The sequence below is a fragment of the Ictidomys tridecemlineatus genome, chromosome 5 (genome assembly GCF_052094955.1).
Source record: "Ictidomys tridecemlineatus isolate mIctTri1 chromosome 5, mIctTri1.hap1, whole genome shotgun sequence".
Taxonomy (NCBI): domain Eukaryota; kingdom Metazoa; phylum Chordata; class Mammalia; order Rodentia; family Sciuridae; genus Ictidomys; species Ictidomys tridecemlineatus.
Genome location: NC_135481.1, coordinates 16,033,475 through 16,058,589, shown reverse-complemented (window position 1 = coordinate 16,058,589; position 25,115 = coordinate 16,033,475). Strand labels below are relative to the sequence as shown.

At 37.4% G+C, this 25,115-nt stretch overlaps 2 protein-coding genes across 14 annotated transcripts in view; both read left to right on the top strand.

The window, feature by feature from the left end:
* The first annotated feature begins 2,569 nt into the window (after positions 1–2,569).
* Positions 2,570–15,728, top strand: C5H15orf61 (chromosome 5 C15orf61 homolog). 3 transcript variants are annotated; one of them, XM_021727827.3, is made up of 2 exons: positions 2,570–2,986; positions 15,477–15,728. In XM_021727827.3, exons 1-2 carry the CDS (start codon positions 2,641–2,643, stop codon positions 15,710–15,712), a joined length of 582 nt encoding a protein of 193 aa, XP_021583502.1. In that variant the 5' UTR covers positions 2,570–2,640; the 3' UTR covers positions 15,713–15,728. The 3 variants fall into 3 exon arrangements, with proteins under 3 accessions (XP_021583502.1, XP_040130846.1, XP_005316783.1); XM_040274912.2 differs by lacking the exon at positions 15,477–15,728 and adding an exon at positions 4,649–6,220 and having other exon boundaries at positions 2,576–2,986; XM_005316726.5 differs by lacking the exon at positions 15,477–15,728 and adding an exon at positions 7,187–7,410 and having other exon boundaries at positions 2,580–2,986.
* Positions 15,729–22,901: 7,173 nt separating this feature from the next.
* The window catches only part of Map2k5 (mitogen-activated protein kinase kinase 5), a 236,736-nt gene continuing 234,522 nt past the window's right edge, over positions 22,902–25,115 (top strand). For 4 of the 11 annotated variants that reach the window (XM_040276276.2, XM_040276277.2, XM_078049409.1 and 1 more), the window contains exon 1: positions 22,905–23,730. In XM_040276276.2, coding sequence (XP_040132210.1) covers positions 23,596–23,730 — 135 coding nt within the window. In that variant the 5' untranslated portion in view covers positions 22,905–23,595. Of the gene's footprint in view, positions 23,731–25,115 lie in introns of all 11 variants that reach the window. The other 7 variants (XM_078049410.1, XM_013359827.4, XM_078049408.1 and 4 more) reach the window with 6 other exon arrangements.

The window sequence follows — 25,115 nt, the reverse complement described above, 5'->3', positions numbered from 1 at the left end:
TGTCTGGTTGTACATGATATAGAGTGACACGGTTCATATAATCATATATGCCAAATTTCACTTGTTTATAAACAGATTTTAGCTAGGCATGATCCATGACTTTGAGTCCCAGCTATTTAGGAGGGTGAGGCAGGAGGATCACTTGAGCCCAGGAGTTTGAGACCAGCTGGGCAACACAGTGAAACTCCATCTCAAAACAAAAACACATTTTATTATTTATTTATTTCCCAAAGGGATATCATGCCAAAACTTAACAGATCACAAACTGCCCATAAGTTTGAGTTTAGTGTAGATCTCATAATTAATTTCCTGCTATCTTTGTAACTGAAGAACATACCCAGATTTTAAGGAGAATCATTCAAAACCTGCTCTTCTTTGTATCTACCCCTCTGGAGGGTTGGGGATTTTCTTGATAGTCTACAACTGAAATGGAAGATATAGAAATAAGCTAAGGCTGCTGTTACTACAACTGTTGCCCATAGCCCGCAAACTCCACATAGTGTAAACTACCGCAGTCCGGCTGCAGCAAAATAACGGGTGGGGGGGGTGGGGGGGTGACGAACAACTTGTGTAGATTGATACAGCAGGAGTAGGAGCCCTTTATTATAGGACAGGAGCGGTATTTATACATTCCACACAGCTTATCTTAATTAGCATAAACTAGATACATCAGTCAACCAATAAGAAATCTCCACACTTAATGGCTCGCTGGCCTTACTTCACAAACCACTTCCTCTGGCATTTTGCCAGGTGCCATCTAGACTTGTTTACAGACTCTAATATTCCCCTGGCAAAATGCCAGGCGCCATCCTGACTTGTTTACAGTCTCTAACAGTAAACATCAGAGTTCTGAGTCCAGGGGCATGAGGATAGCCTGCATCCTCCTTAAGACTAGATTCTGGGCTGGGGTTGTGGCTCAGTGGTAGAGTGCTTGCCTTGCATGCACAAGTTCCTGGGTTTCATGCCCAACACCAAATAAATAAATAAAACTAGATCCTCTTGGTCTTTTACCTGTGTCTTTATGGTCCAGACTCCCTTGGTTCCTTCCCATTTTTCTGAGCTTGATTCTGAAGACTTTGAATTATTTTACCTACCCAGTTTTCTTTTCATATGTCCCAAGACTGCTCAAAACCAAATTAAACTGAAGATAATAACATACAGTTTCATTGTTTGCTTAAAACTAATGTTAAGAAAATTGAACTTAGGGGGCTGGGGTTGTAGCTCAGCACCATATAAAAATAAATAAATAAAATGAAGGTATTGTGTTCAACTACAACTTAAAAAAATCAAATATTTTTAAAAATTGAACTTAGGTTTAGCAACAAAATACAAGTTTTAATCTATATGTTGAGGTTCTATGACGGATTTTGTTTGAAAAAGGATTTGTTTAGATTCAAAATTCAATTTGTAGGTTAGAGTACTGCTGCATCTCCCTGCCTCCCTCCAGCCGTCCTTTCTGCTATCCTTGTACTTTGGTAAATATATCTTGCCTGTACGTAAAAGCTTAAAAAAAAAAAAAGGAACTTTTATCTAATATGGAATCCTATAAAGTTCATAGGGAATCCTATAAAGTTCAATCTATTTACATGACTACAAGGACTACAAGATTTAGGATATGATAGTGGGTGCTCAATCAGTGTTTGTTGAATGAATCAAACCAGAGAATATAAAACCAGCTACATAATCCTACATGCTCCTTGACTTTTCAGCAACAACAGTAATTGTTTTATGGTGCTTACACATAATTCACATAAGGTTTTTCTGGACATCTCATGTTATTTATGTATGGCCTCTCCAAACACAAGTTAGGACAAATGAGAGGAACTCTTCTTCAGAAAGTAGGTGTTTTAGAAATTATCACCTTAACAGGCTGTCAAGTGCGAGAAAGGTTTTCCTGAAGCAACAGATTGAATACCAGTAACTGAGAATTATAAAGGGTGATAACTATGCCAACCTGCTCTGGTGTTCACCAGGTTCTTGGGAGCGAGTACTCTGCACGCCTGTATGCTCACCCAGACACATGGGGCATTCTTTTAAAATAATCTTTTTATCTTGAAATATCTAGGACTTGTTTGACAGTGAACAGAGAAAAGAGAACATGAGTGTTCTCGGGCATTACCAGCCAAGGTACATCTGAGGTGTTGGCTCACTTCCTTGAGGACATCTTCTCAAGTTCCACAAGGTCAACTCAGGATTTCACCCGAGCTCAAAGACTGGAAGGGGCTTCAAAGGACCTGGGTTTGAGTTCTGCAACTCACTGGGGCGGTAATTTAATTGTTTTACACTCTACACCCCATTTTCAAAGTGGTAAAGCCTCCCCGGCTCCAGGATTACTAATGACTACCGGGGGTCACAAGCAACAATTTAACTACCTTCTTTACGCAGGGACCCCTGACTCTTCCGCGCGGGCAGCCCCTCCAGTCCCTGCAGGGCTCCGCTCCCCGGACAGGGGTTCGTGGGAGGACGCGGGCACGCTGTGCGCACGCGCCGCCGCACCCAGGGGGGACCCTCCGGCACCCGCGCGGCGCCCGCTGGGCGTTCCCCCCACCGCTCGCTGCGGGGGAGCGGGCACGCGCACGCGCGCTCCGGAGGCCCCGCCCCCGCGGCAGGCGCGGTCCTACTTTCTCCGCGCGGCGGGTTATGGAGGCCCTGCGGAGGGCCCACGAGGCTGCGCTGAGACTGCTGCTGTTCGGGCCCTGGGCCTCGGGCGCCGCCTCCCGCCCGAAGCCCCGCGCCTCGGAGGTGCTGACGCGGCACCTGCTGCAGCGGCGCCTGCCGCACTGGACCTCCTTCTGCGTGCCCTATAGCGCCGTCCGCAACGACCAGTTCGGCCTCTCGCACTTCAACTGGCCTGTGCAGGGCGCCAACTACCACGTCCTGCGCACCGGCTGCTTCCCCTTCATCAAGTACCACTGCTCCAAGGCCCCCTGGCAGGACCTAGCTCCGCAGAATCGCTTCTTCACAGCGCTCAAGGTCGTCAACCTCGGTGAGTGGTGACGGCCGCGCCTACCCAGCGAAGCACGTCCCCCCAAGGCGGTCGCACTGTCCTCTAAGCACGCCACCGACGTCCGCGCTCTTAGGCCAAAGCCGCCCGACCCTGCACAGGCTCGCGGGTCCCGCGCCGTCCGGCCCCACCCCCAGGGCGGCCTTCTGGGACCCGCCTTCTGCACCTGTCCTTTGTATTCCCCCAGGAAGTGCTCGGCCGCTGAGCTGTTGGCTGCTGGACTGTTTGTCCCCAGAGTGGGCTTGCCCACTGGCCGGTACTACGGGTCCATCCAGCACCACCGAGGCAGGGAGTAGGCCAGCGCACGTCCTGCTCCTGGGAAGGCCCTGCACTGGGTAGTGAGGCGGGTGTAAGGAAATGTCCCCACTGCACAGTGGCACTCCTGGTTAAGAAGTGTCTCAGTGCATTGCAGGATTAGTTCCCCTGAACGTCACTGTGTGGGTGCGTTTATAGGACAAAAACTGAAACAACTTTTTAAAGTTTGTTTTCTTTATATGAAATCTCACCACGTTTGTTTTATTAAATGGCCTAAAGGTTTTCCCTTGGCATATTAGCTGCCTCCAGTCCTAGATCTGGAGGGCATTTAAAATAATCTGCCTCTTTAATATTTGTATGTTTTCCTGGAAACATTCGTGACAGTATTTTCTTTCACTGGATGTTTATTTTCTTTTGATTAAATGAAAGAGAGGCATGAACATGGACATTTTATAGGTCAAGGAAAAATATACGGTCTCAAGATACTTTGGATCTGTTGGTAGCTGATAGAAAATTGATCTAGATTTCAGTGATTCAAAATCTAGACATGGAAGCTGAACCATGTTACCAACTAGATTTATAAAGCCAGAATTAAACGCTTGGTAGCTGCACTAATATTGTAAAGTCTGAAAGATCATTTAATTTAAATATGGCACTGTATTTTTACTTATAATAATTCACATGTTTCACTGATGGGATTTTTAAGCTATTGCTTCATTGGGACTGTCCTAGGCTCAATTCAGTAAGAAAAAGATTATTTAGCAACCGTCTAATCCTTTAAAAAGTATGTCTTATTGTTTGACTGATGGACTATACCAAACCAATTTTGAGGCTGGCAAAAAGTTGATGAGTGAGGTTATTTAGAAAATTAAATGCAAAAGTATTTGGAAAAACTGGAATGATAACTAGATTCAAGAAGAATGAGTTTAACATTTTCAGAATCAGAAAAAAATCATTCTTTCCCAAATGTAAGTAATAGATTATGAAAAGTATCATGGTAAAGCTATAGACAAACCATATAAACTGAATGCCTTTAAAAAAAAGTGTAACAATTAAAAACTCAACATTTTGTTTAAGATCATCTTAATGATTAAGGGCTTCTCTTTTAGATGTAGATATTAAGACATTTTTGAAAAAGAAAATGAAAACCTTTGAGAACAACAATTGTTTTATTATGTGGAAAAGGTCTGTATGTTCTTTTTGGAAATTCTAAAAATCCTGCTTAAATGGGAATAAGAGTTTTAAATGCAGCAAAAAGGAAAACTTCTTGCTCACATATGCTTTAAAACAAAATGGTTTACAACAATAAAGAGAATTTTTTTTCAGGACTTTTTAAAGGGTACTGTAATCCCCAATTTGGTAACATTTAGTTTTTATTTTTGTCTGAAGGAAGGGAGTATGAATTAGAATCCTTTCCTGTTCTCTGATATACACTTGCCCCTCTGGATCATCAAGTACGTTAATAAGAATATATATTATCAATAAGGATTTTATTCTTTTTCTTCCTTTCCAAACTAGTAATTATCAGATAATTCATTTTTCCATTTTGTAAATAATAAAGTTTTCTGTTTACCCATTTGTTCTCTTTCTCCTCCACCTTCCCTTCAATGAAAGCTGACATTTTACTGATGGTTTATCAGTCTGAGTATCCTGCTGGGAAATAGATTGAGATTTAAGAAAAGCAACTTACCATTGAAATGAATGGGTAATCAGAGACTTACTACAAAGTTCTAATTTTTTTTAAGTGCTTAATTTGACAGTGGTTTACCTACTGTTCAACTGACTCAAACTGAATTATTATTATTTTCAAGTTAATTTTGATGTTCTGTGTTTCAGATAGTCTGGAAAAAATATAATCTTTCATGGAATCTTATAGACTTTAAACCACATGAGAGATGTGCAAAGAAAAAAATTTATGTATAAATTATAGAAGTGGCAACTCTTCTCATTTAGTGTATCAGTCTTTCTGCATTACATAAGTAGATGGCAGAGAAAAAGAAATACAGAATTTCTGACTCCCCATATCACAACTTCATCCTCTGTCAAACAGTATTACTGATTATTAGTTCCTAGTTGTTTTTTAATGAGATAATGTAGCTATCATTAAACTAGCAATCTTTAATCAGTCCTCTGTTTAGTTGAAAGAACATTGGCCATTTATTTGTGTGATTTTTTTTCAAAAGTATGATTTTTTCAAAATATCAATATTTTAATTGAAAACTGAAGTAAATCATATAAAACAAAATTTTTAGCATCATCACCATTCCTTAAATTTATAGCCTCAGCATTATCTTAAAAGGCATATTTTACCCTTTTTAGAAAATTAACAGTTGCTTCTAGAGTCTGTTCCTCCTCCCTCACTGCATTGTTTTTCAGTTTTTGGAGTTGTATACTGCATTTTGAATTTATTTTTTATAACAACTGCTCCCTGTCCTCCTTCCTCACTTCTGCCTATGTTGTTCCCCTATTTCATTTGTCTACTTCCTACCTAACTCTAGTGCCACTTACTTTTTCCTTCCTTCCTTCCTTCTTTCCTTCCTTCCTTCTTTCCTTCCTTCCTTTCTGTATAAAAATTTACAAATAGCTTTACTACCTAGTTTTTGTGAAATTTTTGTGTCAGTCTCTTGAAGTGTTTGAGATTGTTTTGGGCATTCTCCAGGCAAAGAAGGCAACATACTATAAAAGGCTTAATTGGGGTTTTAGGGTACTTTGTGATAATAGCAAACTATGATCCAGTATATCCCTAAAAATGGATAAAACCCAGCCTGAAACAGGGCATATTTTTCTCTTTCCTGAATCCCAGCTACTGATGCTTCTCCTGATTAATCTGTGGCATCACAGAGGCTGGAATGCAGCTCCAGGGGGGAATAAGCACAGAGTAGTCCCACACACTTACACATGCAAAAAGAGTATGATACATGAGTATACTTCTGCAGAAAAATAAAAGAAAATTTAGCAAAATTATCTGTCCTGAACATGTGCTGATTTCCCTATTAACTAGAAAGAAGTGATTTTCCAAATGTGCAGCTAAGCTTTTAGATTGTCTTTTTCTGCCCATTTTGCACACGGGAGCAATAAAATTAATACTTGTGCCTAGTATACTACATTTGTCATTGATTCATGTGGCTGTGGTTTTATAATATGCTTCTAATATATTAGTAGTCATTGATTTTTAGTGCCTTAAAAATACAGGAATTGTGAAAGTTCATTTTGTATGCAATACAGTATTGTATGCTTATGAGGGTTTAATCCACATTCTTGGGTAGTATGTGTTTACTTTCATGTATGACGAATGGCAGCTAATCTCAAAAGCAGCAAAATCTTATCAATGGCAATATTCCAAAGAAACAATGTGTTAGAGTGTCCTATATACTTATTCCAAATAGGTTGAAACAAGATTGTTTTCAAATCAATTGTAGAAATTTTAATGAGAATATTTTTTCTCATGCTTGTTGACACTGAGATCTTTTGAGTTAGGTTTTGCCTTAGATTTTGAAGATAGCTATTTGACCCAGTTTCTAAGTTGTACAAAAATTACTTTAGCCATCAATATTACTATGTATTTAAAGGACAGTAGAGTTGACCTAGTAATTATTAGCTCAAAGCTAATAATCAGGAGCATTTATAACTAAATTAATGACTATTCTTCTCCATTTGCTTTTTTGTGAAGGGAATATAGAATTACTTCATAACTACTTGAAGGTAATGCATTAGGGAAAATTAAAATTTACTTCAGCCTTAGCTACAGTTTTGAGAATCTTTAGGTTCACATAATTGCCATGTGTTTGACAAACATAGATGAAATTATAACGTGAGTATTTGTTAATATTACTGACAAGTGTTATATGATTAGTAATGTGACAAATACATGGACACATGAATAGTAAGTATTGATGTTCACAAGTAACATATTCGTTTGTTTTCTAGGTATTCCAACTTTATTATATGGACTTGGCTCCTGGTTATTTGCCAGAGTCACAGAGACTGTGCATACCAGTTATGGACCAATAACAATATATTTTCTAAATAAAGAAGATGAAGGTGCCATGTATTGAAAGTATGCATTGGAGAATATAAATATCTGTGGATTTTCTCTTGTGTGTATGTGCAATATTTATTTTTGATCCTTTAGAATAAAACTTTTGCAAACACCTTTTTCTTTCTATGGTGTCTGGCTCTTTAAGATGAATCATTATCCTCAAGAGGTGAAGCTTTATATAAGTTGCTATATATTGCAGATGGGAACTACAAACACATGAAGCTTCACACTAATGTTCCCTAGAACTAGGTTAAATGACAGATTTTAAAAAATGATTCTATTACATAGATTCTATGGATAGGTGTTAATAATTTAAATTGAAGAGAAATATAGATGCTCACACAAAAGAGGAGGGAGAAAAATCTTTTATATGACATTGGGAAAAAGTAGAAGATATCTGGGTATATGATGGAAATTTATATCATATCATTGGCAAATCCAAAATTGATGAGAATCTGTTTGTAATTTAATATCTAAAGTATTCAGCTGCCAGAATTTTGCATGGAAATATTTTAAAGCTCTTGTGAATTTATCTGGAAGAGGGATTGCTGAAATTTCTTGTTGCTTAAACAATCCCACAGTATTTTTTTAATATAATAACAACTTGGGTTAATGTAAGTGCAACAAGGTGAAAGAAATTAGGACTTACTAAAAATTAAAATAGCATGCCAATAAAGCTATGAGAACAGTTAAGATCTAGAAATATCCAGAAAAATAAATTTGGTAACTGTTTATAAAAGCAATTAACTTAAATGGTACATATCCAAAGACTTGTTGGCAATGGGGAGTGGGCTGAAAATTTAAAAGACCTGATGGCATTTTTGCATTAGAATTTTATTAAGTTAATTGTATTTTTGAAAGCAAAGTCATTAAAAAAAATTTATCCTTGGGGATAGTCACAAAGTACCCAGATGAATGGTAAATTTCAGAAATTTGGAGTAATTTAGGGAGAACTAAGTAGAACTATTTAATTTCTAAACCAATGGGTGTTTAAGATTTATTATCTCTCTCATAATTACAAACATACATTATATATCATTTTATGATAATGTGTTGCTGATATTCTACAATGTTTACACATTTTTGTAGGAAAACTTTTTACAAAATTTCATCTAACCAACATTTGGATGCTTACTCCTGGCAAGTGAACAGAGAAAGTGAGCAGAAGCGCCATAGTAATAAACTAATGCAAACTGGCTTCCTCAAAGGTTTTCATGTTAAATGCACTACTGAGGATGAACTGTTCTTCAAATATATGTAGTGTTCACTTGTCTAAAAGCATGTCTAAATATCACTTTAATCAAGGAAATACTTACGCCAATATATTTGGTCCAGACAAACATACTTGGCACTAGTTAAATGAATGGCTTACACTAAGGAGATATGTTACATTAAGCTTCATTAATAATAAAACTGACTATTAGCATTTTGCAAGGAAGGCTAGAACTGATTTCCTCTGTAATAGGCAAAGTTAAATAACTATAGCTCATAAGTTTTAAGTCAAATACTTCTCATTCATTGCTGCTGATCTTGTCAATACTTGCTGTAAAGGTTTGGTCCCAACACAAGGCTGATAAAATGGTTTTTAATTACCAGACTATAAATACAGCTTTTCAGTAAAGTCGTACCTCTTTTCACACAGGCCTGTTTGATTTCTGATAATTTGTACTGCTGACTCTGCTTACCTGTTTTTCAATAGCTATAGTCAGTGTGACTTCTTGTCCATATGGTGATAGGTAAGTCTCCTTGGAGAACATCTTTGACAAACTACCTTATTGATCTCTGTAATTCTCTGCTGCTTGCAGCATTAAATAGAGCCCTGATTTCTTGTCTGATGTGCTCACTGTGTAACAATTAAGCAAATGTAATATTTTCTTGTATTACATGAAAATCAATAGACCTCTTGCTCTTATGGAGTTGATCATGGTAAAGGATGAACTCAGTGGTGGCTAAGGGCATAGTTCAAAAATTAAAATATCATTCATCGGATTTAAGACTTAATACTAAGACTTTAATATGAAAATTGCTTCTTATTAAACAGTAAATGTTTTAAGTTTTTTCTTTAAAGTTGTATATTACATAGAAGCATTGTGGCCTGAAAAGGATAAAATATAAATGCTGGAAGCCAGGATGCTCTAATTTTAGTATCGGTGCTGTCTTTTTGACCTAAGGATAATAACTCCTTACCTTGTGTCTTAGTTTTTCCTTCTGTAATGTGAGAGGAACAACATAAGAGCCCCTTCTAACCCAAATGTGTCATGATTATACTTGTAAGCACATTTTTATTTCATTAAAAGCTCTATTTTTGTAATTCACCTTTTTCTGATCCTTATATTTATAAAGGACTACACAGAATAAAGTATTTCAGAAATAAGGCGAGGTGGGGAGATGGAGAAAAACTGAAGCCAATTTGTGGGTGTCTACACCCGTGCCCACTCACCTACAAGGGCAAGGAGGCTCCTGAGTGGGCCCTGCTCTTCTGGATGTCAGGATTTCACTTAGTTAATGAAACCATTAATTCAGCTTTTCTGCCTATATTTATTTTATTTTGTCTTTAAAATAATCCATGCAAAACTTATTAAATGAAGATGTGCTTTTATACAAAACCTTGCATCTCTCATTATCCTGATATAAATCAGTTATCAAGTATTGGAATAAATTTCTAGATAAAATTTTTAGTTCCTGTGTAAGTTCTGAACCACTATTAAAATGCAATAACAATTGGGAGAATGAAAGAGATTGCTGATATAAAATTGCTGTTTTTTTCCAGTGTACATTTCCTAAAATACCAAAATTATATAAATAGTTATAATTTCTTTCATTGCACATTTGGCTATTAATTGACTGTTTTTGCTAATTATTGATGTCTGTAAAAATTGAAATTTTTTTTATAAAAGCCATATGTATTTTTAAGTCCATTTTATTTCATGTCATTTATATTTATGTTCACCCTAAACTGTAAGCATGGAACATCTATAATTCTGCACAAAATACCTTTTCAATCTACTAAAGAATGAATGACGTGTAGATGAGTGGGATGACATAAAAGTCAAGGATCTTGGTTTCACTTCACTTAAAAGCTAAAGCAGATAATAGAAACCTTATCCTAAAGCTAGTGGATCAGGTATCTACTTTTTTTCAGCACTTAACATTGAGACAGTAATGACATTTGGGAGCATCTTAACCTAAACAAGTACTTAGCATTACATCTCACCTGGGTCAACAGTCTAGGGTATCAGAGTTAAACTGTGTTACTATAAATTAATGGAAAATGTAACTGCACTTTGCTGAAAGATCAATGTCCAATAGAGGCTGCACAATCAAATCTGTTGCAATGATTGAGGTCTTTAATTGCCTTTCAAAGATAAGGTGGTAATCAACACAGCTTTAACTGATCTTTTTTACTAGTTCAATTACATGCTAATGACTAGTGCCAAGTCAGAATCTTTAACTACTTATACTTATTAAATCTTATGTTAGCAATGAAAAATTACTTAAGCTACACAATCAATAGCATACAAATCTTCATTGCTATATTTCAGTTTTCTACTATTTTATGTGCTTGACAAATGTTTCACAAGAGCTCTCCCAATACCAAGAAGTGTTATTAGTAGTGACCATAGTCTAAAGATTACTTTTCTAATATAAATTAGAGATCAAATTAGATGTTAAATTTTTCCTTTAATAAAAAGGTGGCTAAAATAGTTTCCAATAATATATATTTGGTCATCCAACCCCAACACAGAGCTTTGTTCTGCTAATTGAGAACACTAATACAACTGGACTAAAATCTAGGTGGTTTTTATTAAGTTTATTTCCAAATGTTTCATTAGGTTTTTAGTCATGAAATTTGATTTCACATGGAGCCTACAAAATTCTTTTGTTCTGAAAAAGGATAAAAGTAAACTCAAATGACAAATGAAAATATACATAAATTGAACATCAGAATTTAAAATTTCTGTGCTTCAGAGGATGTGATCAAGGAAATAAAAAGACAACCCACAGAATAGGAGAAAATATTCACAAATCATATATCTATAATGGATTTATATCCAGCATATAAAAAGAACTTAAAACGCACCAACCCACCTGAAAAATGTACTAAAAAATACATGTCTTCGAGAAGATATACAAAGAGCTAATAAACACATGCAAATCAAACCCACAATGAGACACTACTGCATATCTACGTACTTACTAGGATGACTATAACCAAAAAGAAGTGTGGGCAGAATGTGGAGAAATTTGAACCCTCATAAATTGTTAGTGGCAATGAAAAGTGAATGAAGCTGCTTTGGAAGTTTCACAGTTCCTCAAAATCTTAAATAAGGAGTTGTTTGACTCAACAGTTCTGCTCCTAGGTATGTACCCTAGAGAATGGAAAACATGTCCATGCAAAAACTTGTATAAGAATATTCATATTGGTATTATTCAGGCAATAACAGGAATGAAGTATGGACAGATGATAAAACAACATTAATGAACTTGTAAACATTGTTAAGTGAAAGAAGTAAATCATAAAAGACTCATATTGTATAATGTATTATATTGTATATTGTATAATTACATTTATATGAAATGTAAAACTCATATTGTATATTGTATAATTACATTTATATGAAATGTCCAGAATAGGCAAATCTATACAGACAAAAAGTAAGTGATTGCTAAAGGTTGGGGAGTGACTGCAAATGGGGTATAGATAGCATTTCTTTAAGGGGTAATGAAACTTGTAAAATTGATTGTGGTGATGATTGTAAAATTCTGTGACTATATTCAAACTATTGTACACTTTGAAAGAAGTGTATGGCTGGTGAACTGTATCTCCATTAAGCTGTTAAAATTATTAAAGCACAATTAATGTTCAATGGGTACAGTTTCAGTTTTGCAAGATGAAAAATGTTCTGTAGATGGATATGTTGATAGTTGCATAATACTATGAATGTACTTAATACCACTGGACTGTACACTTAAACATGATTAAAATGGTAAATATTATGTGCATTTTACCATAATTAAAATAAATTTTACGGCTGGGAATATAGCTTAGTTGGTAGAGTGCTTGCCTCATATGTCCTGGGTTCACCACAAAAAATAAATAAATAAAATGAATTTTTAAAAAATGGAGTAAAGGAGTCAACTATGATAAAATATAATTGCATGAATCCTGTAAGAAATAACTGAGTTTAGGGACTGGCTGTGTAACTCAGTGGTACAGCATTTGACTACCAGAATGTACAAGACCCTGGATTGGACTGCCAGTGCGCTTGGGAAAACAAAAAAACTAAATTTAGAAAAATGGTACAAATTTAAAGTTAAAATATGTTAACATTATTTTATATATTATAGTCTTAGAATTTAAAAAAAATTATTTATGAAGCCTAGTTTTAATTAAGTAGATGAAATCTCATTTGGGATCATTTTTAGGAGCATTAAGAAAAGGATATTTTTGGTTTGATTAAAATGAGACCAAAGTAAAGCCTGTAAAGTGTTAGTAAATGAAAATAACCTTTCTTGTATCCTAGTTGCTGGATAAAGAATACCAGTTACTATTAGTACTAGGTTTTATATAGTATTGCTTATAGCTATTTTAGTTGCACTTATATCATTTTAAATACAGTTTATGAACATTGTATTATTCCATTATATTATTAATTTATCTTCAGTGATATTTATTGTATCAATTTAAAAGCTGTAAAACTTCATGAAAAGTAGCTTAAACACAGGATTTTGATAAACAAAAGCTTTCTGTTTTTAAAAGCAAATCATAGAAATTGTACTTCTTAAAGGTTTGAAGTTTTTGTTGTTATTGTTGACAGAATTATGAACCCTATAAACCCAGTATTTTTTAGTTAACCTAAATACATAAATCTATTTGAATTCATCTTATGAAAAGAGATATGTCATTAGATATATGATCATTATATGTGTTAGTGATTCATGGACCTTGTTACATACATGCTTTGTAATGTATGAATTATTCAGTAAGAAAAATCACAATAATTTTGTTGTTACTCAAAAATTTATGGGTTAGCAGAAACAATTATGCAGCCCCTGAAGCTGATATGTTAAGGTAACATCATTAACACCACGTAGTATGTTTTTTTTAATAGTTGTTTGACATAACCTTTTCTGCTTCTGCTAGAATACATCAGCATCAGTCTGTCTGTAAATAGAATGTTGAATTTATCAACCACAAAGTGATTCATTTCACTCCCTTTCCATATTAGTACATAAGTTAAAGCCAGACCCCAAAAGTTGTCTCCACAAATCCTAAAAGAAGAATAAAATTATATAAATAAAAATTAATACTGTAGCAAATAGACATAAATGTACAACTTCATATAATGAAAGTGGATATTTTTACATAAAAATATAGATGTTTGGGGCTGGGGCTCAGTGGTAGAACACTTGCCTTGCACCTGTGAGGTACTGGGTTCAATTTTCAGCACCACATAAAAATAAATAAAGATATCTACAACTAAAAAATATATTTAAAAAATAAATGTTTAAGAACTTGATGGAAATAATTCATGAGAGTAGCAGATTATTTCGAAACCTTTTTTTACACCTTGTATTACAGCCCATACTGTTAAATGAAGAACAAAATTTTACATACTTATGTTTCAAAATCTCTGAATTTATAAAGTGAAGTAACCAAAAAATTTGAAACTTTGAATAAAAATTTAGACTAGGATTGGTTATGGTGGAGTACACTTGTAATCCCAGGGACTTGGGAGGCTGAGACAGGAGGATCAGGCAGGAGGCCAGCTTGGGTTACTTATTGAGACCCTGTTTCAAAATTAGAAAAACAAAAACAACAACAGCAAAAACCCTGAAGGTCCCAGGATATAACTCAGTGGTAAAGCTCCCCTGGCTTCAATCCCCAGTATGGGGGGAAAAGTCAACAGTCGTTCATTCATCCAACAAATACTTTTACATTGATTATGTAGAAGACAAAATTTTGTAACTTTATGTGCCAACAAAACTCAGCAGTTCTGTATCTACATGTAGAACTTTTCAAGCCTTCCTTTCTAGGCTCAGAAAGACAGGTTCTATACACAACTGGACGGAAACCACACTTTACCAATGCTTGTTTCCAGCCCTTGTCATATAATGAACGCTCTATGTTGAATGAACATAAAATTTGAAATTAAGAAGAAATTTGCTTTTGCCTTTAATAGCTTTAAGAACAGGATGCTGTAATTGGAGATCATACAGATATTTTATTAAGAATAGCAACAAGGGGGCTGGGGATGTGGCTCAAGCCGTAGCGCGCTCGCCTAGCATGCGTGCGGCCCGGGTTCGATCCTCAGCACCACATACCAACAAAGATGTTGTGTCCACGGAGAACTAAAAAATAAATATTAAAATTTCTCTCTCTCTCCTCTCTCACTCTCTCTTTAAAAAAAAAAATAGCAACAAGTTTTAACATATGATCTCAGATATAATGAATTAACTATGTACTCTGAAAAAATCAGAATCTTGGTGCAGTATTCTTTTGAGACATTTCAAAAGGTGCCATTTATCTTCTCATACTACAGAAACTGCTATTGTAAAGTCAAACTTAGATGGTGTGCAGAAGTAAATGAAATTAAGCCTTAAACCAAAGTACAAGGATCAATTAGACTTACTCTTTTAAAATAGAACTAGAAACAATGTGTTAGTATGTAACCAGGAGGCAAGAAGAATATTTTGAGTTGTCAAAAAAAATGGCAGGGTTATCTCTTGAGGCAGCAAGTCCTCTGTTGTGACATTGAGAGGCCGCATGACAATTCCTTAGGAAAATTCTTGAGTGGGGCAATGGATTAGATTGGTTACACTAGTAAGTTCCATTTAATCTTGAAGTTTTGTCATTCTTGCATGCCTATGTCTAATCCCGATCATGCCAATTAGTTTGCCATTTACCACATTTCCACTAGGTATATAATACCAGGAATCCTGTTTTGAAAAGAAAAATAAATGGTTTAAGTTCTTGCTCCACCATTACTGGTTAAGTTACAGAAAAATCTGAGTCTTCTAAATTTTGGTACCTGCATGTACATAGTAAGTACTTCGTATAGTAAGTAGTTTATTTAACCCTTCAAGGAATTTACCTGTGCCAAGGTCCTTGCACACAAGAACTCACTTAGTCCCCTCATAACAACCCTATGATTTAACCACTATTTTTATGCTTAGTTTTCAGCTGCAGAAACCAAGAAGTCCTGCCCCAGGCCACACAAGGAGAGTGTTCTTCTGATCCCTACACTCTGCAGAGGCCACACTCCCAGTTTCGACTCCATCCTTGTCCTATAATGCCTGGGACAATTGATGGACGTGGAAGCACTTTGCAAGCTATTAATGGCCAGTTAAATGCAAGTCATGTTTTATTACTATTATTACTACTACTAAGACACATAAAGAGAATAATATAGATTTGTTTAAGCATTGAGAAAAGAGAAATTATTATTTCTCTTTTTAACTTTTCTCTTATTAACTTTATTAAGTTGAAATGTAATGAACTAATTCACTTTAGAGGATTTATAACTCACAGTGCTTGGCACATAGTGATGCTCCATGAATATCTGTTGAACTCATCTCTGTCCCAGTGCTGGGATTATTTCCATTGTCCTTTTCCATTCCCGACCAAGCTGAAGAGAACAGACTTACCTACTGACTTTTGGCAGTTTGTTCCTTTCGTCCAAGTCTTTTCATATTCTTCTTTTTCCAGAAGAAATATATAATAAGCAACATGAAGAAAACAATTGTGTTTATTGTTGTGATATTGCTACCATAAATTTTATTTCTTAAATTCAAATTGCTAGGATATTATTGCTGATGTGTAGAAATGCAACTTAAATTTTAAAAAAATGTAGAATCATTGCGATTTACAGAAATGTTGCATTTTGGTATATATCACCTGAATTCCTCTCATGTTAGCATCTTATATAAACATTGAACATATGTCAACTCTAACAAATCAACATTGGTGCTTCATCACTAATCGAACTTCAAATTTTATTCATATTTCACCATTTTTCATTAATACCTTTTTTCTTTCCCATGACTACACTCAGGATCCCCACATTTCATTTAGTCATCACGTCTCCTTAGGCTCCTCTGGTCTGTGACAGCTTCTCAGACTTTTGTTGTTGTTGTTTTTTATGACCTTGATAGGTTTGAAGACTACTTTTCAGGATTTTGTAGAGAGTTGCTGTATTTGTGTTTGGCTGTGTTTTTCTCATGATTAGATTGGGGGTTTGGGGAAGAAGACCACAGAGGTCGAGTGCCTTCTTATTACATCACATTAAAGGGCTCCTGATGTCAACATGATCTACCACTGGTGATGTCAAACTGGATTGCTCAGTTAGGATGGTGCCTGCCAGGCTTTTCCACAGCAGTTACTCCTTTTACTTTCCATTCTCCTTATGTTCTTTTAAATAAAAATTTGTGATAAAAAATTTAACATGTTTTATGCAAGGGCCCACTCTAGTCACTAAAAGAAACAAGTGGATTTGTTGGACACAGAAGACAATATTTGCTATAAAATGTACTAGTTAATGGGTGACTAACTGTTATTGTCTGAATCTTGGTGGTGGTGGAAAGGAAAAGGAGCAAGGGACACTCAAGGCAGGCAGGAGATGCACATGGATGTTGCATTCTTCTTACTTAATCCACTTAGCCTTTGAAACTCATTCACTCAAATAAACCTCATTCGTTCATTCAACAAATATTGTTAAAGGACCCACTATGTACCAAGTACTCTCTTAGGTGGTAGGAATATAGAAGTGAATAAAGCAGGGCTGGGGTTGTGGCTCAGTGGTAGAGCACTTGCCTACCATGTGTGAGGCACTGGTTCGATTCTCAGCACCACATATAAATAAATAAAATAAAGGTCCATTGACAACTTAAAAAAAATATATATATATATTTTAAAAGTGAATAAACAAACAATTTCCTTCTCTCATGAAGTTATACAAATGACTAAAAGGTGGTGTGTTAAATTCTGATAAGTGCCTGGAAAAAATAAATGATAGAAAGGGATTAGGAATCATGGATACCTTTATGCTTGTACCTGGAGTGGGTAGGTAAGTTTTGGGATGGTTTGCAATTTCAGTAGGGAAGACTTCAGGTAGATAGTTATATCTGAGTCAAGAATTGATGAATGTAAGGGAATGAACTCCGTAGATATCTGAGGTCAGAGCAATCTAAGCTGAAGAAATGGCAAATGCAAAGGCCCTGAGGTAGGATGCCGGATATGTTCAAGGAACAGTGAGAAGGAGGTTGGTATGAGAGTGACAGCAGGAAATGAGGTTCAAGAATTCAACCTCGTGGCTGAAGTGGAAATTGGCATTTTCATCCTTGGCCTGGGAGTCCAAGGTACTCAGGCAACTGATGGTGCTTATATTCCCTTGGCCACCTGCATCAGGTATGCCCTGTTTACCTCCCACTGAGGATGTAGCTCAGTGGTAGAATGCATGCCTATTATGGGCAAGGCCCTGGGTTCAATCCCCAATATTGCAAAAACAACAAAGAGGCTGTGGTTGTGGTTCAGCGGTAGAAGCACACATGCTTGAGGCCCTGGGTCAATCCCTAGAACTAAAAAACAAAAACAAAAACAAAAAATTTCAGATGAGGTAGGGCCAGAGTGTGTAGAGTTTTAGGCCAAGAAGTCTTTGGCTTTTACCCTGCACAAGATAGGAAGCCATTTGGATTGTTAACCAAATGAGTGACCTGATCTAACTGGCTGGGAATGGAGTATTTGTAGGAGTTGCAAGGGTGAAAACAGAAGATGAGGAAAGGATTGGACTGGACTAGTAGCCATGTTGATGGCAAGAGCTTAAGAGCAAGGTAATAAGAGATGAACAAAAAGCTCTCTGAAATTATAAAATATAACATTTCTCATTAAATAAAATCACTTTAAAACAATAACAAAAGGGATTAAAAAGCCAGCAAAAGACTTGAGTGGTTATTTCTCCAAAGAAGATATACAAATAGTCAACAAACATATGAAAACACACTCAACAGATTTTTACCCCTCACACATCATATAGAGCACTAATCTCTAGGGTATATAAAGAACTCAAAAAGCTAACACCAACAAAACCAAATAACCCAATCAATAAATGGGCCAAGGACATGTCAGAAGATGATATTCAATCAATCAACAAATATATGAAAACATGTTCATTATCTCTAGCAATTAGAGAAATGCAAATCAAAACTAAGATTTCATCTCACTCCAGTCAGAATGGCAGCTATTATGAATACAAACAACAATAAGTATTGGTGAGGATGTGGGGGAAAAGGTACACTCATACATTCTGGTGGGACTGCAAAGTGGTGCAGCCAATATGGAAAGCAGTATAGAGATTCCTTGGAAAACTTGGAATGGAACCACCATTTGACCCAGCTATCCCTCTCCTCAGTCTATACCCAATGGACTTAAAAACAGCATACTACAGAGACACAGCCATATCATTTCACAATAGCTAAACTGTGGAACCAACCTAGATGCTCTTCAGTAGGTGAATGGATTAAAAAATGTGGCATATATACACAATGGAATATTACTCAGTAATAAAATAAAATCATGGAATTTGTAGGTAAATGAATGCAGTTGGAGAAGATAATGCTAAGTGAAGTTAGTCAATCCCAAAAAAACAAAGGGCGAATGTTTTCTCTGATATAAGGTGACTGACTCATACTGGGGTAGGGAGAGGGAGCATGAGAGGAATAGACAAACTCTAGATAGGGCAGAGGGGTGGGAGGGGAAGGGCTGGGGCAGGGGGTTAGCAATGATGGTGAAATGTGATGGACATCATTATCCAAAATATATGTATGAAGACATGAATTGGTGTGAACATATCATATATACAGAGATATGAAAAATTGTGTTCTATATGTGTAATAAGAATTGTAATGCATTCCACTGTCATGTATTTAAAAAATAAAAGCAATTAAAAAATGCTCATCATAGGTAATCATTAGAAAAACAAAAACCAAAACAAGAATGAGATATTGCTATACACCCAATAGAATGACTATTATGGAAAAATGCAGACAGTAACAAATACTGGTGAAGATATGGAGAAATTCCCACTTTGAAGGGAATCTAAAATGGTATGGCCATTGTGAAAAATGTTATGGCAGTTCCTCAAAATTTAAACAGAAAATATGATACAACAATTCCACTTCTGGATATGTATCTGCTGTGGTTTGAATATAGTTTAACTGTATTCCCCCAAAAGTTCATGTGTTGAAGATATGATCTCAGGATAGTACCACCCTTGGGAGTGGTTGGCCCTTGAAGGTCTATTGGTCATTGGAAGCATGCTCCTGAAAGAAATGATGGGACTCCATTCTCCAGTCTCTCTGACTTTCTATTTTGAGTTGTAATTTTTTTCCTTCCTGACAATTTCTCCATTGTGGCCCCATTAGCCATATGGTCCTCACCAGAGCCAGGCTGATACCAGTACCATGTCCTTGAGCCTCAAAAACTGAGTTAAATAAATTTCTTCTTTACAAAGTTAGCTTGCCTCAGGTATTTAATTACAGTTACACAGATTAATGCAATATCCAGAAGAATTAAAAGCAGGGTCTGGAAAAAATATATATTAAAACATTTATATTTTATGCAAATTCATGTATATATTCATTATTTAGTTTTGGTGCTAGGGATTGAATCCAGGTCTCAAGTATGTTTAGCACATCACTGAACTATACCTGCAGCCTTATAAGAGATGTTTTTACACTAGAAGCATTTTTCATAATACTGAAAAGGTGGAAGGCATCCAAATATTCCTTGATGAATGAATGGATAGACACAATGTGGTATACACATTCAATGGACTTATTTTGAGCCTTGAAAAGGAAGGAACTTCTGACAAATGCTTTAATATGGATGAAACTTGAGGACATTATTCTAAATTAAATAAGCCAGACACACAAAAAAAGACAAATATATGATTTCACTTATATGAGGTATTTAGGGTATTCAAACTCATAGAAGCAGAAAGTTGAATGATGCTTACCAGGGACTGGTGGGAATGGAGAAATGAGAAGTTGTTATTTAAAGGGCAGAGATTTCAGTTTTGCAAGATAAAAGTTCTGGGTATTGGTTATGTAACAATGTGAATGTATTTAAAATTGTTGAACTGTATACTTAAAAATGGCTAAGATGGTAAATTTGATATTATGTGTTTTATCACAATTAAAATCTTAAAAAATTCAGCAAATTACTAGAACCTAGCTTTATAGAAATGCCTCTTTTTAGTTAAGTTTATCGGTAAACTGAGGTCACGAGGGGCAGTTTTCGTACTCAGTAGTGCTACCACACAGGTGAACCGCATTGTTTTCATGTTCTCCTACTACCTACCACCAGTTAACACATTTTACTAATTTGTATGTTTTCCCCATCAGAATATAATTTCATGAGAAGAGGAATTTTCTATTACATTTATTGAGAAGTCTCTTTGGTTCGCTTTCTGTCTCTGTGACAAACTAATTGACATAAACAATTTATTAGGAGAAAATGTTTGCTTTGGTTCATGGTTTCAGGTTGTAGTTCATGGTGGTATTGCTTTTCGGCCTGTGCTAGGCAGAACATCATGGTGGCAAGTGCATGGAAGAGGAAATTTGCCTGCTTTATGACGGCTGAGAAGCAAAGAGAAAAAGGAAGGGGTGGAGATCTCAATATGCCCTTTAAGGCAGGACTCAAACAACTAACTTCCTTCTACAAGAGTTCACTTCCTAATAGCACCACAAGTTGTTGATGAAGTCTTTAGCATGTGGCCTTTGAGGGACATTTCAGTTTCTTTAAGCTGTAATAGTCCCTCAAGTAGGAAAACAAAACAAAACAAGGTTTTTGTTTGACCACAGTCAGTCTGCTTTATGGCTACTTCAGTGCCTGAGTGACACCTGACTTACATTCACTATTAAAAAAGAAGGAAAAATGTACTATGTGCAAAAGTCTTACGATTACTTACAACTTCAATGCTGCATGTTAAATATATCTTAGATAACAGAGCTTATTCTAATGGGTAAAGAGCTCAAAAAGTGATACTTTGTCATTTATGATCATTGTGGAATGGTCTTGTATTATCTGTAACTATGATATTTCTTGCAATGATAGTTAAAAGTTTTCTGCAAAATCCTTGTTCAAATAATCAAGGCTAAGTTTTTTTTTTTTTAACCAAATAAAGGCTATGAAGAACTGAAATGTGATTATATTGGTTCTGCAAATATTGGGAAAGAACTGAGCCTGCATTTGTGTAAGAAAAGTTTCAGAATATATATGCAAATTTGGCAAATGGAGTTGGTTTTCCCCATGGTACTTTGAATAAAAAAAGACATTTTAACAAATCACAGCCTCATAGAAAAATCTCTAGTTTTGTGGTCTATTTTCTCAAATAATAGGAAATAAACTTTTAATAACAAGTACATGGGGACCTTCAGTGAACGGTTTATTTTTCAAAGGACTGAAGTGCGAGTAGAACGGGGCAATTCCTATAATACCTGGAGGATCTGACTAAATGAATTTATACCTAAGCTATTAAGTTACAATAACTAAAAGGTGATAATTTATCTCTTAAAATGGCCTTCCAAATCAGACATAAAAGAAACTCAGAGAAAATTATGCAAAAATAATTTTTGTATTATACTGCAAATGACCAACATTTATTTATTTTACATTAATCATCCATTTGAGAGGAAACAGACACTCCATCCTCCAGTTTAGGCAAGATTCATCCCTAAAAAATAAAGCTGATATGTGCACCTTCTGTTAGAAAGCTATGAAGGACCGGAACCTACATGATGCCATTTGTAAACACACTTCTGTATAGGCATCCTAGATCAACAGGAGCATGCACTTTAAGAGCTGAGGCAACAAGGCATTTAAAAATAACCAAGGTTTATGGCTACTACCATGGTATCACCAATTGCATAAGCAAAGCAATGCAATTTAGTTAAAAATATATGGACTGGACTGGATATTTTTGCAATAGTTGAATAAGAGATTATGTTGCTACTACTACAGCTGTCTCCAGGCAGTTAAACTCGGTTCACTTTCTTTAGTATTACTTTTGAATAGAGGACTGTCTGGTATTTTAGGGGTAAGGGGCCTTCCTGAAAAATTCATGTGCATTTTATTAATGTGGGAGAAAGATGATGATCCTCTGGACCTGTGCCTTGGAAGAAGGAATAAACAACCCCCCCACCCTATTTTTTTTTTTTTTTTGTCTTGCTCTTGCTGATTCAATGCACGAACCTCAAGAATACGTAGATGCATGGCTTGACAAAGTGTGGATAAAGGGGAGCTGCCCTCCTGTCCTTCGCAAGCCTCCGTGAAGGCAAACTACGCAATTTTAAGCCTTAACTTGGCTTTTGGCAGACTCCCGACCTGGTTCAGACTCATCCTTCGTTTGTTAGATGTTTTCACCCCGCTGCCTTTAATCAGAGCCAAGAAAGGGCCGTCGCTCGGCCGCCACACGCGGTCACCGGGCGATTCGGTCTGACCAACGAGCAGGACCGGAGCTTTGGGTCCCGCGTAGCCGCTGGCTCCTCGGTCCCGCCCGCCCGGACGCGGGGGGCGGCGCGTCCGAGAGCTGCCCTCTTCCAACATGGCGCCGCGGGAGGCGGGTCCCGCTCTTCGGCTCCCGGGGTTCCGGCGCCGCGCGTTTTGGTTCCGGAGTAACAGTGCTCTCGCCGCCGCCTTACTCCGCCTCTCGTCGCCGCTGCCACCGCTGCCGCTGGACTCGCGGCCTCGGGTGGCGGGGACTGAGCTCTCACGCGCCGCGCCCTCTGGCTCCAGGTGGGGCAGAGGACTTGTCCCCTGACCCTCCCGCCTAGGGCCCACCTCGGCCTTCTCGTTGTCCCGTGGCTCTGCGGCTCCTCCTAATAGCCCTGGACTGAGTCCCCTCCGGTCGAGGATCCCCCCCTCGTCCCTTAAGCCACCAAGGAGGGGTGGACACCTGCCGCTACATCTCCCCCAACCCGGTCCTAGCTCTGCAGTCCCCTCACACCCTCACGGACCGCTGGGAGCGTCACGATTCTGTTTTGCCCTCGTTACAACTCCAGAACCGAGCCACCTCGGTCACTGCCTGCTCCCCAGGGCACCCTTCCCCGGGAGACACGCTCAATCCCCACACAACCTGGGCCTGGCTCTGTGCCTGCGGGCTCCTTCCTGATTCCCTCTTTCACTACCTCCCACCCTCTGTCTTCTGCCCTTCACTTCCCTTGTCACCTCTTAGAGCCCATTCTAATCAGGGGCCAGTGGGTAAACCTTGCCCCAGGATGTGAGCCCCTTTAACCTGTAATGCTGTGGCTGGCCCTTGGCCCCTTCCGTGCCATGGAGAACCAGGTGTTGGTGATTCGCATCAAGATTCCAAATAGTGGCGCGGTGGACTGGACAGTGCACTCTGGGCCGCAGTTACTCTTCAGAGATGTGCTGGTGAGTGACAATCTTAGTGTCCAAATCCCGGTAAGGGGGGCCTCAGGGTCATGGGGATTCAGCACACTGACTGATGGTGGCATGAACTAGTGGTGGTGGCCCCTGTTGGCCTCCAGTGGGGGTAGTTTTGTTTTGTTTTTGTTTCAACCACAACATTGATTAATTGCATTCACTGAAACCTGGCAAATGTGCAGAGCCCAGAAGAAAGGTGAATCTGGCTAAACCCGTCCTCAGAAAGCTCACAGACTGGACTGGGACTTACACACTGAGGGAACAGACTAGAATATAAAAAGTTGAATTTAGAGGAGTTTCTCCCCAAATGTTTGGGGAATGTCCCTGGCCAGATTCCAGCCATGTCTTTCTACTGACTTCTCAGAATTTGGTGACTTGTTTGGAAAGGGAAATAAGAGCAACTTTAACTTAATCATGTTTGAGCAAACCTAAGGTGCCATTGATTGCAAGACAGTCTTACCACGAAGAAAGAAAAAAACACTGCCGTTAAACTATGACATGCCATCCCTGTACAAATACTGCCCAATTTCAAGATGAAAAAATGTACAAGGAAAACATGCATCTTATAATTGATAGTGTATTACCTTCAGGAAACTCAGAAGGTATTTTCAAATAAAATTGTGGAATGTATTGTATTGTGTGTAAACTTGTTGTTGGCCTATTCAGCCCCCAAGTCTTTTTTTTTTTTGTAAGGAGTTACTAAAGAATACTGAGATGAAATGACTTTTCCAAAGCTGTATAGCTTCTGAGTGGAAATCAGAACTCAAATTTCCTTACTTTTACCTATTTTTCCCCCATCTTTGTATCTTTCTTGTCTTCAATTGGCATAGACAGGATACACTGGGCCCATTTTATGTAATGAATAACTGAGACATCAAAGGCAAAAACTGACATGTTGAGAAGTAGGCTGTAAAAGGTAGATGCCTAGTGGAACTTACCTGCAACATAAGAGAGGGCTGAGGGTCATGGATGTAGTTCAGCGTAGAGTGCTTGCTTAGCATGTACAAGTCCCTGGGTTTGATTCCCAGCACTTGGGGGAAAAGGGTGTGTGGAGGATTGAGTGGCAAGGCCTTGGAAGGAGAAAGAATTGTGATGTGGCTTTTTTGATTGTCTTGGACAACTGAATAAAATTTTGATTCCAGTGACTTCATTTTGAATTTTGGATGTCACTGACCAAGTAGGCTATGTAGATTTTCAGGTACCTAAGCCAGGAGCCTCCAATCTTGTACACCATATACCATCTTTCACTCTTGCATCTGCAGTTCTCCACACACTCACATGCACATGGATTTCCTCTCGTGAGAAGCCCACGTTCCTCATCATGGTCCTCTGGGTCCATCTTGATTGGTTCTGGTCTGGCTGGAACTAGCTTC

Bases quoted from the DNA above. Each gene is read 5' to 3' on its own strand.
- C5H15orf61 (XM_021727827.3), top strand. From the start codon at position 2,641: ATGGAGGCCCTGCGGAGGGCCCACGAGGCTGCGCTGAGACTGCTGCTG. The intron at 2,987-15,476 runs GTGAGTGGTGAC...TTTTATGCTTAG, and splicing joins GCTCAAGGTCGTCAACCTCG to TTTTCAGCTGCAGAAACCAA.